This window comes from Macaca nemestrina, chromosome 1, assembly GCF_043159975.1.
Source record: "Macaca nemestrina isolate mMacNem1 chromosome 1, mMacNem.hap1, whole genome shotgun sequence".
NCBI classification, from domain to species: Eukaryota; Metazoa; Chordata; class Mammalia; order Primates; family Cercopithecidae; genus Macaca; species Macaca nemestrina.
The window spans coordinates 33,953,582-33,969,438 of record NC_092125.1 but is presented as its reverse complement, the minus strand read 5'-3'; the positions used below and the strand labels follow the sequence as shown (position 1 = coordinate 33,969,438).

At 35.1% G+C, this 15,857-nt stretch overlaps 1 protein-coding gene across 9 annotated transcripts in view; it reads left to right on the top strand.

The window, feature by feature from the left end:
• Positions 1 to 15,857, top strand: part of COP1 (COP1 E3 ubiquitin ligase) — a 281,153-nt gene that overhangs the window by 41,561 nt on the left and 223,735 nt on the right. For 5 of the 9 annotated variants that reach the window (XR_011611267.1, XR_011611266.1, XM_011746113.3 and 2 more), the window contains exons 4-5: positions 1,388 to 1,464; positions 2,279 to 2,398. The exons of 2 other annotated variants lie outside the window; for them this stretch is intronic. Coding sequence is in view for 5 of the 7 variants with exons in the window: in XM_011746113.3 (XP_011744415.1) it covers positions 1,388 to 1,464; positions 2,279 to 2,398 (197 nt within the window). In the remaining 2 variants the exon portion in view is untranslated. The remainder of the gene's footprint in view (positions 1 to 1,387; positions 1,465 to 2,278; positions 2,399 to 15,857) is intronic. 2 more of the 9 variants (XM_011746116.3, XM_011746114.3) reach the window with 1 other exon arrangement.

Genomic DNA, 15,857 nt, shown 5'->3' with positions numbered 1-15,857 from the left:
TGTGCCTATTATGGCCCATTTCTAATGTTGCCTTCTATATGAAGTGTGCTTGTTAACATTTTGATTGATCTCTGTGTGTATACTTTGTAAATCTATTTTAATGATAGTACTGATTATCACATTATAAGTACTGTATCATATGAATCTGTCTTGCTTGTCTGAATTGCTTGAGGCCTTGTATTGTATCTTTGAAGCTTGGATCCTTATGAACTTGGTATCTGTTTGGTGTTTTCAAAAATATTTATACTTGCATTGTGGTATAGTGGGAAGTATCAGACAGTTGGGTCTATATTCTCAGTACTACTTCATTGTATATGTCACCATGCATAAGTTCCTTAATGCTCTCTGTGCTAATATTCATCTCTAATTGGGGAGAATAATCTGTAAGATATTGTCTATAAAGTGCCTACCTAGCCTAGTACTAGTTTCCCTTTTAAAAAAAAAAATCAGTTTTTTGTGTCAGTTTATATTTGTTGGTTGTAGAAAAATTGAAAAATCCAATTTAAAGTGGTTAAACATTATGGAAAATGTATCGATTCACAGGAAAAGAATTTCTAGAGCTAGTTATCAGTGGTTCAGTGGTATTATCAGGTTCTTTCTGTTGTTCTGTTCTTCCATTGCCAGCGTATACCTTAGTCTTTTGGCTGGCTATTCTTGAGATTACAAGATGGCTCTGAGCAGTTTCAGATACCCCTTATGAAGGCATGGTTTTTTCTCCTATCCTTTTCTTTCTGAAAGATAGCACATCTCTCTTTGGTCAAAATTGGGTTACATACTTAACCCCACGTCAACCACTGGCAAGGGCATGAATGACTAGATTGCCTTAGGTTAGTCAAAGTAATACATGGGGTTGGGGTGAGATCTAACTTCTCTGAAAGTTATATGGCAGTCTGATACTTGGAAAAAAAGTCATGTTATTATCAAGAAAAAGAGTAGGATGGTCTTTGGATAGGTAACTAAAAGTGTCTTCCATGGCATTTTTAGAAAAATTACAAAGAGAAAGAACAAATGCAAGTCTTTAGTGCCTAGCTCATAGGAGATACTTAGTTACTCATGCCTTGTTACCATATGGGGCATGTGATGGTCTCATATGGTGAATGAGGATTTCTCTCTCAGGTGCCAGTAGCGTCATCATTGAGAAACTTGTAAGGGAAAATTCATATTCTGAAGAATTCTCCTATAGTAATAGTAGTTGTAGTAATAGCAGCTGCAGCACAACTGTTTTCTAATTTGAAATAAAATAAAAAGCTAACACTTTCTGTTTAGCATGTTTTTAATTTGGAGGCTGTGTATAGGTAAAATAGAATCTATCTAAACTGAAGAATTACACGATACATTTAACAAAAATACAAATTATTTGTGCTTTTTATTTTGTTTCTGTTTTCAGTGAATGAACTCATTCTTAAACAAAAGCAAAGATTTGAGGAAAAGAGGTTCAAATTGGACCACTCAGTGAGTAGCACCGTATGTTTCAACTCTTATTACTATTTTTAATACATTTCATTTTGTTGTTTTTATTGGTTTAATATTAGTTAGACGTTAAAGTTTAATATATTATTGATTTTTCTTAACGGAGATTGTTAGGATTGTTCTAGTCAAATAACTTTCTTAACTGCATTATCTGTAATACTTTGCTAGAGTGCTTCTATTTTGAAAGGTCTGGTAGGATTATATTGAAACATTTGTCTTTTAATACTTGACATTTGAAGGATTGTATTGCGTGGTGAAACAATGGTTAGATATTTTCAAAAAAACTGTCGAGGCTGGGCTTATACCTGTAATCCTAAAACTTTGGGAGGCCAAGGCTGAAGGATCACTTAAGCCCAAGAATTTGAGACTAGCTTGGGCAACATAGTGAGAGTCTGTCTATATTCAAAGAAAAACAAAAACAAACCTTTGAAAGATTCTCAATTTTAAAGGCTTAGTCCCAAATTACAAAGGCAAATGAGCTTAATACCTTACTACATGCAAAATTGAAAATATGGCTAGACAAATAATTAAATTCAGTTATTTTGAAGGTAAATTACAGCTTTAGAATATTCTCGAATGCACCTTTTATATTTGTTGTCTTAATTCATTTAAGGGAGAAGAAATAGTGTTTAAGTTATAACTAGAAGACAGTAGGGAGCCGCTAGCTAGGAAGGAGTAGTTTGGAACATTGCAGTGTATTTTTGGTGTCTATGTAATGAGCATATTAGGAAGTAGCAAGTAAACATTTGTTTTAGTCTCTAAAACAGTCTTCTTAGGAAGTTGTTGTTTCTTCTTTCTTCATTTTTAGAATGGCCACAGGTGGCAGATATTTCAAGATTTGTTGGGAACTGACCAAGATAACCTTGATTTGGCCAATGTCAATCTTATGTTGGAGTTACTAGTGCAGAAGAAGAAACAACTGGAAGCAGTAAGTGGTAGCTAACCTTAAAAAATATTTTAAATGGTGAACTTTATTGCAATGAAAAAGATCTAAAAAATGATAGGATAGCTTCACTAATCCACTCATTTTTACTCAGCTAGAAACAGCTACAAAGTGTCACTTCTGCTAGATTTCCCCTTTTAGTAACTTAAAGAACAATTTCCATACATTATAACTTATTTGCAATGACCAGTTTTTATTAACAAAAGCTGAGTGTTAAAAATCTTCAGAAAGAAAAGTTTCATTTTCATAGGAAATAGTTTTGTTGGTCATTTGTCTTCTAATGAGTATCTTTCTTGCCATATCATCCCCTCTTCATATGTGAGAGTTGGAGGAAAAATAGAGATTATTTTTATCTACATAAAATTCTTTCAGCAGGTGTCCATTGGTAGCAACAGTAGTGTATGGCATAACTAAGAGCATTTAAAGAGATCTGTACTAAACATATCTTATTTAATGTAATGTAAAATTCCATTTATTTTATGTAAATGTTAAAGATGTAAAATGTGAAATTGCAAGTGTTGGGAATTGAGTGTGATATAAGCAACACACACCTTAGCATAAGCAAATACTACCCTGAGGCTAAACATAAAGGGAGTATTTATTGACACAGTAAGGGAGTGAATAACACATACACACAAAAAGGAATAGTTGAACAACCAAACTTTGAGAAGATTAGAACCATGGCTTCTCTGGAATGCTACAAGTACATGAGATTAGGGATTTGAATGTTGTTGAGAGTCTTTCTTTTGTGCCCCTTGTGACTGTTTGATTGGGACAGCTCTGATTTTCTTTTCTTACAGACTTCTTTATCACATGGTGGATAATAATGTCATTTGCACTCTTGGTTTATATGCATGTTTTTTGATAAAAGAAAAAAAGGAGCTTTTGTTTCCAACTGCAGTTAAAAAATTTTTGTGGCTAGATTATGATTAACTTAGCTTGGATCTGGATCCCACTCACTGTGGTGGGGATCTGCTAGTAGGAGAAAGGTGTGTCAGGTTGAGCCAGCCAGGATGAGTTGTCTCCCATGTTTTGTCTGTTTGGGAGGTGGGGTTCATGGGAATTTCTCTTACGGTTTTAACCGTAGTTTTCTATTAGCATCTACTATGTGCCAGGGGTTGTGTTAAGGGCTGTGGACAAGCTAAAGTTCTGCTATGTGCGTGTGTTTGTGAACTAAATCGTAAAGCACGTATTTTCACATGGTGATAAGTAATAGAAAAGACTTTTTTTTTTTTTTTTTTAAGGGACAAAGTTTCCCTCTGTCACCCACCCAGTCTGGAGTGCAGTGGTATAGTCATAGCTCACTGCATCCTCTACCTCCTGGGCTCAAGTGATCCTCCTGCCTCAGCCTCCCACTCACGCCACTATTTTTTTTAATTTTTAAATCACCCAACTAGTTTATTTTTGTTTTTATTTTTTGTAGATACAGGTCTCAGTATGTTGCCTACAGTAGTCTCAAACTCCTGGCTTCAAGCAGTCCTCCCACCTGAGCCTCCCAGGGTGCTGGGATTATAGGCATGAGCCACTGCTCCCGGCCCTAAAATGACTTTATATGAAAGATTGAACATATGCAGTTACCTTGCTCCATTTTGAAACGATGAAAATGACAGTAAATTAGGAATTTTAAAGAGGCAAAAAATAAAAATAAAAATGAGAGAAGATATATTTTCAGGAATGTTTACTAAGCTATGAAACAGACGGACAAAAGGTAATATATTAGTAGATCTGAGGAAACTGAATGCTACACCAGCAATAGGGAGAAAGCTAAGAACTGACCCTATTTATATTGTGGAGCAGAGGCCCTGGGATTGGGACCATCAGGTATCTGATACAGTAAAGGCTGAAAACAGAATGATTGGTTGAGAATCTGTTTAAGAAGCAGTTGGAATCCCTGATTCCTTCCTATATAACTAAGCTAATGATTCTTCCTTTTCTACTTTAGGAGAAAACTGTAATTTTTAACCCCTCCACCCCCAACGGAGGTAGTAAGAGAGAGGCTCTCTGGACCACTTCGTAACAGGCACACTTAAAGATGTATGTGGGTGTTCCTACTTCTCCACAGCCTCGTCAGCATCTATTGTTTCTTTGATTTTTAATAATTGCCATTCTGACTGATGTGAGATGGTATCTCATTGTGGTTTTGATTTGCATTTATCTAATGATCGGTGATGTTGAGCTTTTTTGTCATATGTTTTTTGGCCACATAAGTGTCTTTTGAGAAGTGTCTGTTCATATCCTTTGCCCACTTTTTCATGGGGTTGTTTATTTTTTTTCCTGTAAATTTGTTTTAAGTTCCTTGTAGATTGTGGATATTAGACCTTTGTCAGATGGGTAGATTGCAAAAATTTTTCCCCATTCTGTAGCTTGCCTGTTCACTCTGATGATAGTTTCTTTTGCTGTGCAGAAGCTCTTCAGTTTAATTAGATCCCATATGCCAATTTTGGCTTTTGTTGCAATTGCTTTTGATGTTTCAGTCATGAAGTCTTTGCCCATTCCTATGTCCTGGATGATATTGCCTAGGTAACAAACCTACACATTCTGCACTTGTGTCCCAGAACTTAAAGTTAAAAAAAAAAAAAAAAAAAAAAAAGATGTGTGTGGGCTACCATACCAAAAGCAGATAATTACATAGTGAAAGTGAGAACTGATAACCTTCCTACCTTCTAATATGCCAGCATTAGTCTTTGTTTCCTTTTTGGCTTGGAATTGAAGAAACACAGTTGTTTTACTAGATTACAGATTCTTTCCTATTATTTTCTGAAGAGAGAGCCACGTCAGAAGCAAACTTCCTGTCATATATATATTTTTTTACATTATTGCTTTCTGTTTTACTTTTCATTATTATTTAACCTGAATCTTTCCAGCATACAGAAAAGTACAGAAAATAATATGGAACTCTAAAATACTCCTTCTTAGTTTTAATAAATGAAGATTTTGGCATATATCTCAGATCTGACTTAAGAATTAATTATTTTCATACTTAAACCCCTCTCATCTCATTCCCTTCTCCTAGTGTAACCACCATATGAAGTTGGCAACAATCCTTCTCAAGCATGTGTATGCGTTTCTTGTGTATGTTAGTATGTACAACCATATAAAGTATTGTTTGTATGAGAGGTTTATATAAAGGGTTTCATACTGTAGTTATCCTTTTGAAATATACCTATTCATTTACTTTTTGAGGTTCATATTAATAAATGTAGATTTAGTTTATTTATTTTAACTTCTTTACAGTAATCTGTTTCAGAAGTGTATCTATTATTAGAGCCGGGGGCGGTGGCTCACGCCTGTAATCCCAGCACTTTAGGAGGCCGAGGCGGACAGATTATGAGGTCAGGAGATTGAGACTATCCTGGCTAACATGGTGAAACCCTGTCTCTACTAAAAAATACAAAAAAATTAGCCAGGCGTGGTGGCAGGCACCTGTAGTCCCAGCTACTCGGGAGGCTGAAGCAGGAGAATGGCGTGAACCCGGGAGGCGGAGCTTGCAGTGTGCACCACTGCACTCCAGCCTGGGCGACAGAGAGAGACTCGTCTCAAAAAAAAATACAGAATTAACTGGGGTGGTGGCACGTGCCTGTAGTCTCAGCTGCTCAGGAAGCTGAGGCAGGAGAATCGCTTGAACCCAGGAGGTGGAGGTTGCGGTGAGCTGAGATCACACCATTGCACTCCAGCCTGAGTGATAAGAGCGAAACTCTGTCTCGAAAAAGAAAAGAAATATATCTATTATTCTATCGATGGGCATTTGGATTCTTCCCAATTCTTAGTTGTGTCAGCACTACATTTAGTATACCTTTCTCCTTATGCTTGCATTAGGCAATATGCACACGTTTTAACCTTATTAAATGTTTGATATTGACAGATTGCTCTTCTGTGGGTTTATGCCATATAAACACTTGGTATTTTCTGTTTTTTAGTTACTGCCGGTCTGATAATTATCGAATGCTGTTTGTGTGTTTGTATGTGTGTTTTAAAAATAAATTTCTGTAATAACTAGTACAATTGAGAATTTCTTCATTTGGCCACCGTTGTTTTCTGTTTGATGAATTACCTATTCATATTCTGTGTCCATTTTCCTGATGGATCATTTTTCTTTTTTCTTACTGATTTGTATATGTGTGTGTTTGCTTGTATTTTGGATATTAATACTTTGCCAAGTATATATTTTGGTAATTGAATTCTAGTTGAATTGCATTATAGTTGGAAAACATAATTTACATGATTTTAGGTGATTCCATTTTAGATGCTTTGTTGATTCATTACTTACAACTTTTTGTCTTTTTAGTGGTTGCTTTAGAGTTTTTAATACAATTGCTACCACATTCTACATTAAAGTAATATTATACTACTTCATCTGTATTACAAGAACCTTAGGCTGAGCGCAGTGGCTTACGCCTGTAATCCTAGCACTTTGGGAGGCTGAGGTGGGCGGATTGCCTGAGCTCAGGAGTTTGAGACCAGCCTGGGCAACATGGTGAAACTCTGTCTCTACTAAAAAAATTTAGCCAGGTGTGGTGATGTGTGCCTGTAGTCCCAGCTACTTGGGAGGCTGAGGAGGATTGCTTGAACCCAGGAGGCAGAGGTTGTAGTGAGCCAAGATTGTGCCACTGCACTCCAGCCTGGGAGACAGAGCAAGAAAAAAAAAAGTCTCCAAGAAAAAAAAAAAAGAACCTTAAAAACAGTATACTTTCATTTTCTCTCTCCTGGCCACCGTAGTATTTTATGTCATAGATTTTACTTCTAAATATTTTATATATTCCACAACACATTGTTATTAATTGTGGTTAAATTATGGAGATTTCTAACAAGTCTTGTATTACCCATTTATTTACCATTTCTGGTGTACTATATTCTTTCGAGTAGATCAGTTTCTATCTGTTATTTTCCTTTAGCTTCAAGGACATCATTTACCATTTCTTCAGTGCAGGACTGCTGGAAGCAAATTATTTCTTTCATATGTCTGACAAAGTCTTTATTTTATGTTTGAAAGGTATTCCATATGAGTATAAAATTCCATATTGACTTTTAAAGAAATGTTGCTCCACTGTCTTCTAGCATGGTTTCAGATGAAAAGTCTGCTGTCATTCTTATCTTTTGTCTTCTTAATGAAATATGTTTCTCCCAGTTTAAGATATTCTTTTTATGGATGTAAGCATTTTGATTATGATGTGCCTTGCAATAGAATTTTTCCCCCCGTTTGTGTTTTTTTGTTATTGGGTTCTTTGAATTTTTTTAGATCTGTAGATTTATAGTTTGCTTCAGATTTAGAAAATTTTTGGCCATTATTTCTTCAGATATTTTTATGTCCCCCTTCCACTTTGGGAATTCCAATTACATATCTCTTAGGCTAGTTGAAGTTGTCGTTTAGGTCACTGATGAAAGTTTTGTTCATTTTGTTTGATCTTTTTCATCTTTCTAGTTCATTTTGGATAGTTTCTATTGCTGTCTTCAATTTTTTTCCATGTAGATTGACTTTTCCCCTTATTGTAGGATATATTTTTCTGCTTCTTTGCATGCTTGTTTCTTAGATGCCAGAAATGATAAATTTTGCCTTGTTCAGTGCTGAATATTTGTGTAATCCTTTATATATTCCTGAATTTTGTCCTGACATGTAGTTAAGTTACTTGGAAACAGTTTGAATCTCTTGAAGCTGGTTCTTAAGGTATGATAGGTAGGACCAGAGCAGTTTTTTGTCTCTGCTAGTTTTGCCTCACTACTGAGACAACCTTTTTGAGTACCTGATGCGTGTATATTTCTTGGTTTTTCTACTCTGGCTGCTGGGAACATGTAATATTTCTGGCCCTTTGTCTGGAAAGCATTGTTTCATATAGTTGGACTGGTGTTTTGTTGTTTAAGGCAGGAATGTAAATCTAGTCCCTTTTACTCCATTTTTGCCCAAAGGGGAAGCTCAATTTGCATGTGTTTAGTCCTTTGAAATTGATAGTGATTTTCATTGTAGCTCAGCATTATCTGTTTTGTAAATATTCCACTTGCATTTGAAAACTGTTTTTATTCATTGTAGTGCTTTATAAATATGATTATGTAGAGTTGGTTTATATTATTATTATTATTTTTTTTTTTTTTTTGAGATGGAGTCTCTCTTTGCCACCCAGGCTGGAGTGCAGTGGCGTGATCTCTGCTGCAACCTCTGCCTCCCAGGTTCAAGTGATTCTCCTGCCTCAGCCTCCCAAGTAGCTGGGATTACTGGCATGCACCACCCCCCTCGGCTTATTTTTATATTTTTGGTAGAGATGGGGGGCTCACCATGTTGACCAAGCTGGTCTTGAACTCCTGGCCTTGGGTGATCTGCCTGCATTGGCCTCCAGAAGTATGGAAATTACAGGTGTGAGCCACCACACCCAGCCAGTTAATATTATTAAAATTGTTTTTCCTCCTTGCTCTGTTAGTTGCTGACAAATGTGTTACATTTATAATTTTAATTATCTATTTTTGTTTTCTTTTTTGGTAATTTTTGCTTCATGTATTTTGAAGCCCTGTTATTAGGTGCAGTTCATACATGTTTAGAATTTTTATGTCTTCTGGATGAATCATCTCCTTTATTATTATTATGAAATGGATATGTTTATTGTTGGAACTATTCCCTGTTCTGAAGTCTGCTTTGTCTGGTACTGATATAGCCACAGCACCTTACTTATAGCTAATGTTTCCATAGTATAGTCTTCTTCATGTTGTACTTTAATTCTGTCATTGTCCTTATAAAGTGTGTGTCTCTAACAGTAGGTAGGCATTTTTTTCTGTTGTTTTTAAAAACATAGTCTAATAAGTGCATTGAATTGAAGTGCTCAAGTCTATTTAAATTTTATTTAATATAATTATTGATATGGTTGGGTTTGAGTCTACACCATGGTATTTGTTTTCCATTTCTCTCTCCTGTTCTTTATCACCTCTTCCTCTTTTCTCGCCTTCTTTAGACATCATTAGGTTTTCATCATTCCATTTTATCTTCTCTGTTTTTCATGTACTTCTTTTTATTGTAATTTTAGTGTTTTCTCTAAATACCACAAAAGGCCTTTTCTCCCACACAGTTTATGGTATGCTACTTCAAGGACAGTATGTTTTTAGGCAATCTTGAGTATATGGTATTCCACTCTAAGGAAAATGTGAAACTTTACAATAACTCAGTTTACTAAACTTCTGCTTTTTTTGGTTCAAATCATGCTACAAATCCCACCAAACTTATTTTTTTCTTTTTTTAAACATTGTTATTTTGGCTTTTGAAGATAGGATACCAAAATAAATAAATAAATAAATAAATAAATAAATAAATACGAACGAAAACCCGCCAGTCTCTTTTTTTTATTTACCCAAATATATACCTTTTCAGATGCTCTTCATTTTTTCTCGCATCCATCCGGATGATTTCCCTTTTACTTGTATAACTTTTTTTACTATTTCTTGTAAAGCAGATTGTTTTGCTCTATATAGAAGCTTTGGGTTTTCTTTTTAAAACACTTTAAAGATATTTTCACTGTTCTTTTGTTTCTGATGAAATCAGTAGTCATTTTTACCATCCTTCTCCTAAAGCTAGTATATCATTTTTCTAACCACTTTTAAGACTTTCTTTTTGATGCTGGTTGTCAGCAGTTTGACTATGTTATTCCTACGTTTTATTATTTTTATATTTATCCTTCTTGGGTTTCATGGAACAAGAAGGTCTGTTCTTTTTTTTATTTTGTTTGTTGGCAGCGAACAAATCCAATGCCTAGGATTTAATTTTTGAACATGATGAGCCATTACTTATTCAGCCTTTTGCTCTACTTCTTTTTCTGTAAGTTTCTAGTCATATGTTGTTATAATGTTTCATGTTATCTTATAGACTTCTGATGCTCTGTTCTTATTTTCCTTTTTTCTCTGTGAATTTAAATAATTTGTATTGAACTGTGTTTGAGTTTGTTATTCCTTTCCTCTGTTATGCCTGCTTTGCTCTTAATTTCATTCAATTTTTAAATTTTAATTAATTCATTTATAAAATAATTTATTTATTTTTTTAGGAGCAAAGATGAGAGACTGACCTCTTTGGTTTTATTCAGGAATTTAGCTTAGTTGGGGCTTAATTGCTGCTTGAGTTAGTTTCAGTCATTGGCTTTAAAGAATAGTATGCATTTTTGGTTTATCCCCTTTTTTGCTACTGTGGAAGTAACCTTTTACATTTTAATCTGAAGGGGATTAAACACTGTTTTTTTAACTGAAATGTTTTGTATTGTGAAAGTGCTGTCTCTGTGATGCCAGTGCTTCTAAATTTAAGTCACTCATTATATGAACTGTTGTCACTTTTTGTAAATATTCCTCTTATGCTTTGAAGCATGTGTGTTCTGAAATTGTTTCAAGGATTTATGTTCTTTATGTCTAATTTCTTTCTATTTAAGATTTTCTATTAAAATTATTTAAAAATAAAACCCCAGCTAATACAGAAGAAAGTGGATTAATTTACTAATATGATTATGGATTTTTCAATTTTCCTTTCAATACTGTCATCTTCTAGTTTCATATCCTTTCAGTCTTTTTGTATTTAACTTTTAAGTTCAGGAGTACATGTGCAGGTTTGTCATATATAGGTAAACTTATGTCATGGGGGTTCGTTGTACAGATTATTTTGTCACCCAGCTGTTAAGACTAATATCCATTAGTTATTTTTCCTGATCCTTTTCCTCTTCCTGCCCTCCACCTGCTGGTAGGCCCCAGTGTGTATTGTTCCCTTCTATGTGTCCATGTGTCCTCATCGTTTAGTTCTCACTTGTAAGTGAGAACACGCGGTATTTGGTTTTCATCCTGTGTTAGTTTGCTAAGGATAAGGGTTTCTAGTTCCATTTATGTTCCTGCAGAGGATGTGATCTCCTTTTTTATGGCTGCATAGCATTCTATCGTGTATATGCACCATATTTTCTTTATCTAATCTACCATTAATGAACATTTAGGTTGATTCCATGTCTTTGCTATTGTAAATAGTGCTGCAGTGAACATACATGTGCGTGTGTCTTTATAATAGAAGGATTTATATTGCATCGAATATCCTGGTCACATATACCCTTTCAGGACTGAGCCAGGAAGAAATGGAATCCCTGAAGAGACCAGTGAAGAGCTCCAACATTAAATCAGTAATAAATAGCCCTACCAGATATACAAAGAAAAGCTGGTACCATTCCTACTGAAACTGTTCCAAAAATTTGAGGAAGGGGCACTCCTCGCTAAGTATTCTATGAGGCCAGCATCATCTTGATACCAAAACCTGGGAGAGACACAGCAAAAAAAGGAAACTTAAGACCAATATTATTGATTCACATCCATGCAAAAATCCTCAACAAAATACTGGCAAATTGAATCCAGCAGTACACCAAAAAGCTTATCCAGCATGATAAAGTAGGCTTTATCTTTGGGATACAAGGCTGTTTCAACATATGCAAATCAATAAATCTGATCTATCACATAAATGGAACTAAAGACAAAAACTACATGATTATCTCAATAGATGCAGAAAAAGCTTTCAATAAAATTCAACCCCCCTTCATATTAAAAACTCTCAATAAACTATGTATTGAAGGAACATACCTCAAAATAGTAAGGGCCATCTATGACAAACCCACAGCCAACATCATTAAATGGGCAAAGACTGGAAGCATTGCCCTTGAAAACCAACACAAGACAAGGATGCCCTCTTTCACTACTCCAGTTTATTCAACATAGTAATGGAAGTCTTGGCTGGAGCAGTCAAGCATAGAGAGAAGGAAAGGGAATCCAAATAGGAGGAGAGTAAGTCAAACTATCTCTGTTTGCAGATGATATGGTTCTCTATCTAGAAAATCCCGTAGTCTCAGCTGAAAAGCTTAAGCTGATAAACAAGTTCAGCAAAGTCTCAGGATACAAAATCAATGTACAAAAATCACTAGTATTCATTTATTTCAGTACAAAGACTTGGGAACTACCTGACTTATAAAAGGATTTGTTATCTAGTCTTTAGAGTCATTCACTTTTCCAAACTGCAGTATTTTTTATTGCCTTATTTTGTTATTCCAGAGAATTTTATAGCCCAGGGGCATGTATCAAGGTAAACTTCTGGGTGGGTAAAAGATAAGTGACAAGCCTGCCTGCCTTGCTGCTATCCCTTCCTTACAACCGTCTGTACAAAGTGAGAATAGAAAATTTGATGAAAGAGGCTAGAATTGAGAACTGGAGTGATGTCTCGTGAGCAGGCATGTTTTAGAAGAAGAAAAGGCAGATGGTGGAGAATTAGGGAATGAATTTCCTAAAACGCTCTGTGTCCACATACACTTTTTAAGATCTTCCTGCATTCTCAGGTATGTCTGTACCCTTATTTGAAGTCTGTTGTCTATTTATACAAGCAGAAGTGAATATCCTTTAGAAGTTTTCTGTTGACAGTAGATTTAAGGAAAATACTGTAGTCTTCTAGAGAAAAATTATTACCTAAATAGTAATATCCTGTGTAAAGTATGGGATGATGACTCCTGTTTGTGAAACGTTATCTGCACATTTTATAAATAGGGAATCTGAACCCAAGTAGGGGAAAAACACATAAAGTTATCTAGGGTTTTTTTGGTTAGAATTTTAAGCTAGGCACAGTGGCTCACGCCATAATCACAGCACTTTGGGAGGCCAGGGAAGGCAGGTCACTTGAGGTCAGTAGTTCAAGACCAGCCTGGCCAGCATGGTGAGACCCAGTTTCTACTAAAAATACAAAAATTAGCCGGACGTGGTGGTGCAAAACTGTAATCCCAGCTACTTGGAAGGCCGAGGCAGGAGAATTGCTTCAACTGGGGGGACGGATGCTGCAGTGAGCTGAGATCGTGCCACTGCACTCCAGCCTGGGCAACAGAACAAGACTCTGTCTCAAGAAAAAAAAAAAAAAAAATCTCAGTAATAAATACTTCTAATTTACAATGTCATAACGTTATTAACAAGATTTATAGCAAATAGCAGCAGTCCCTAGTTCCATTACTCCCATTCCCTTGTATCAACTTTCTAGAGGGAATCTTTTCAATTTTTAATTGTTTTTATTTACTGAGCACACTCTCTCTCTATTGTGTGTGTGTGTGTGTGTGTGTGTGTATATATATATATATATATTTTTTTTTTTTTTTTATTGAGAGAGAGAGAGAGAGTCTTGCTCTTTCATCCAGACTGGACTGCAGTGGCGCGATCACGGCTCACTGCAGGCTTGACCTTCCTGGGTTCAGCTTCCCAAGTAGCTAGGACCACAGGCACGTGTCCCTACGCCGGGCTAGTTTTGTATTTTTGTAGAGATGGGGTTTCGCCATGTTGCCCAGGCTGATCTTGAACTCCTGAGCTTACCCAATCTGTCTGCCTTGGCTTCCCACAGTGCTAGGATTGTGCAGCCAACAATTCTATATTTCTAAATAACTTGCCTATGCCATTCTGCTTGGAAAGTGTTATGCAAAAAAAAAAAAAAAAAAAAAAAAAAAAAAAAACATGTTTGCCATCAAAATGGCAGTTGTTCTACTCTTGAGAAACTATTGTAGAGTGAACTGTACTTGGGAAGATGAACTCATGCTAACTAAACCTGTAAGGACCAAATTACTCATTTATAGTGAAATATATAAAAATCAGTTACATTAGTTATTTACATAGTTCTGACCAGTGTGTTTTCTCTCAGTTGGAAAGACATCTAACTTACCATGTAACAGAAGGATACTAAAGCATGGAATTGGAATAAGAAGAGTTTAATACGCAATTCACGTATGTAATTATATTAGGCTCTGATCAGGCAGTTGCTTCCATTCCCATAATAAGGATAATTTTTTCTTTTAGAATACAACAAAATTTAGTTGCAGAGAAGGATAGGAAAATAAAGAAGACCAATGTTCTATAAAAATTTGAAGCATATTTCATGTCACGTGGTGGATACACTCCCTCTTGAGACACTTGACTGAACCAGATGGGACAAGTGTAACAAAAACTTGCTGTATTGTAAAGAGTACTGAGAGTAGAGAGTAAAATACTAAAATGTATATTTCTTTCTTTTTTTCTAAATACGTTTCTCTTTATTCTTTTTCTTACACGCTTCCTTATCTGAAAATGGGAGAATTGGGCTAAATGATCATTACATGTTTTTTGGAAGTTTTGACCATTGTAAGAGATGTGTAGAAAATTGACTTCTTGGACTTCTATTTTTAGTAGTGGAATTACTTTCATGTTAAAAATTCCGCACCTGTTCTAGTAGAACATTATATGGCTAGACATTTCGGTATAATTGGTTATACTCTTTGCATTTTTTAAAGCATTCTCTTTTCTTCCACTATCTATTTTTTATAATTTTCTTTCGTATTTGTGAAATTATAGTTTCGTATTTGCCATTCATCTCCTTTCTTGAAATTCTTCCTTTAAAAAGATTAAACTGCAGAAGAAGGTGTCATGTGGTGAATTCCTGGTGTATGTAGTTGGCTCCGCTTTCCTTTTACATTGACACTTTGGGGACTTTCCCCTTCTTTCTACAAATCAATTGCATTCTTGTCGTATTTACATATTCTAGTTAATAGATTGAAATGAAGTGTTTAAATTTATAATTTTGAAGATAGTTTGTATACTTCCTTTGTAAATGAACTGTCACTTTATTAGCTTGGAGTTACTTTTTGTATAAAATTGTTACTTTTTAAATAAACTGTGGTCTTTGTCCTCTAGACAAATAATCTGTAGATAGTTAGAGATAACTAGTGTAAAGGAGTCCCACAAACAATGTGAAAGACTTGGATACTTTGTCATCGTTGTTGAGACAGAGCCCTTGTGAGTTTGTTCTGTGTGACAGATTAACTCACTTGGGAAGAATGGGTCTAAAGTCCAGTCAAAGTCAGTTTGTCTTGCAAGAAAAAATGTCAATCTTCATGATACTATGTTTTGGAAATGTATTCAGTTATAAAACATATTATTTCAGTTATATTTTTTAATTGGAGTATCCTATTGTGATTGTCAGTTCATATTTTATCTCTCCTTATTTGCCTTGACTTGTAAATTACATTCATCTGTTTTGCCTCTTATTTTTTAAAATCCAAAGGTCTTCAAGAGGCATAGACTCTAGAAGTGGGTGTGAGGCAGTCATGCTTATTTGTAGTACGTGTTATGTCTTACTGATTCTTTTGATTTTAATTGGCTTATTCTTATCATCTGGGCACTTGTTTAACATAGATTCCTGGAACCTTTTCTAGAGCAACAGGATCAGAATTTTAAAAATCTGACCCAGTGTCTGTTTTTAACAAATGCCTCAGGTAGTTCTGTTGCATAGCCAGGCAAATTAAAGTTTTATTAATCTTTTTTTTTAAATATATTTTTGTTTGTTTTGGGGTCGCTCTACTGGGCTTTTTTATTCTTCATTTCAAGTATATAAGAAAAAATTAGAATGATGTTTGTTCATAAACTATCTCTTACTGTTATTTTATTTTTAGCTTTTGATATTCTT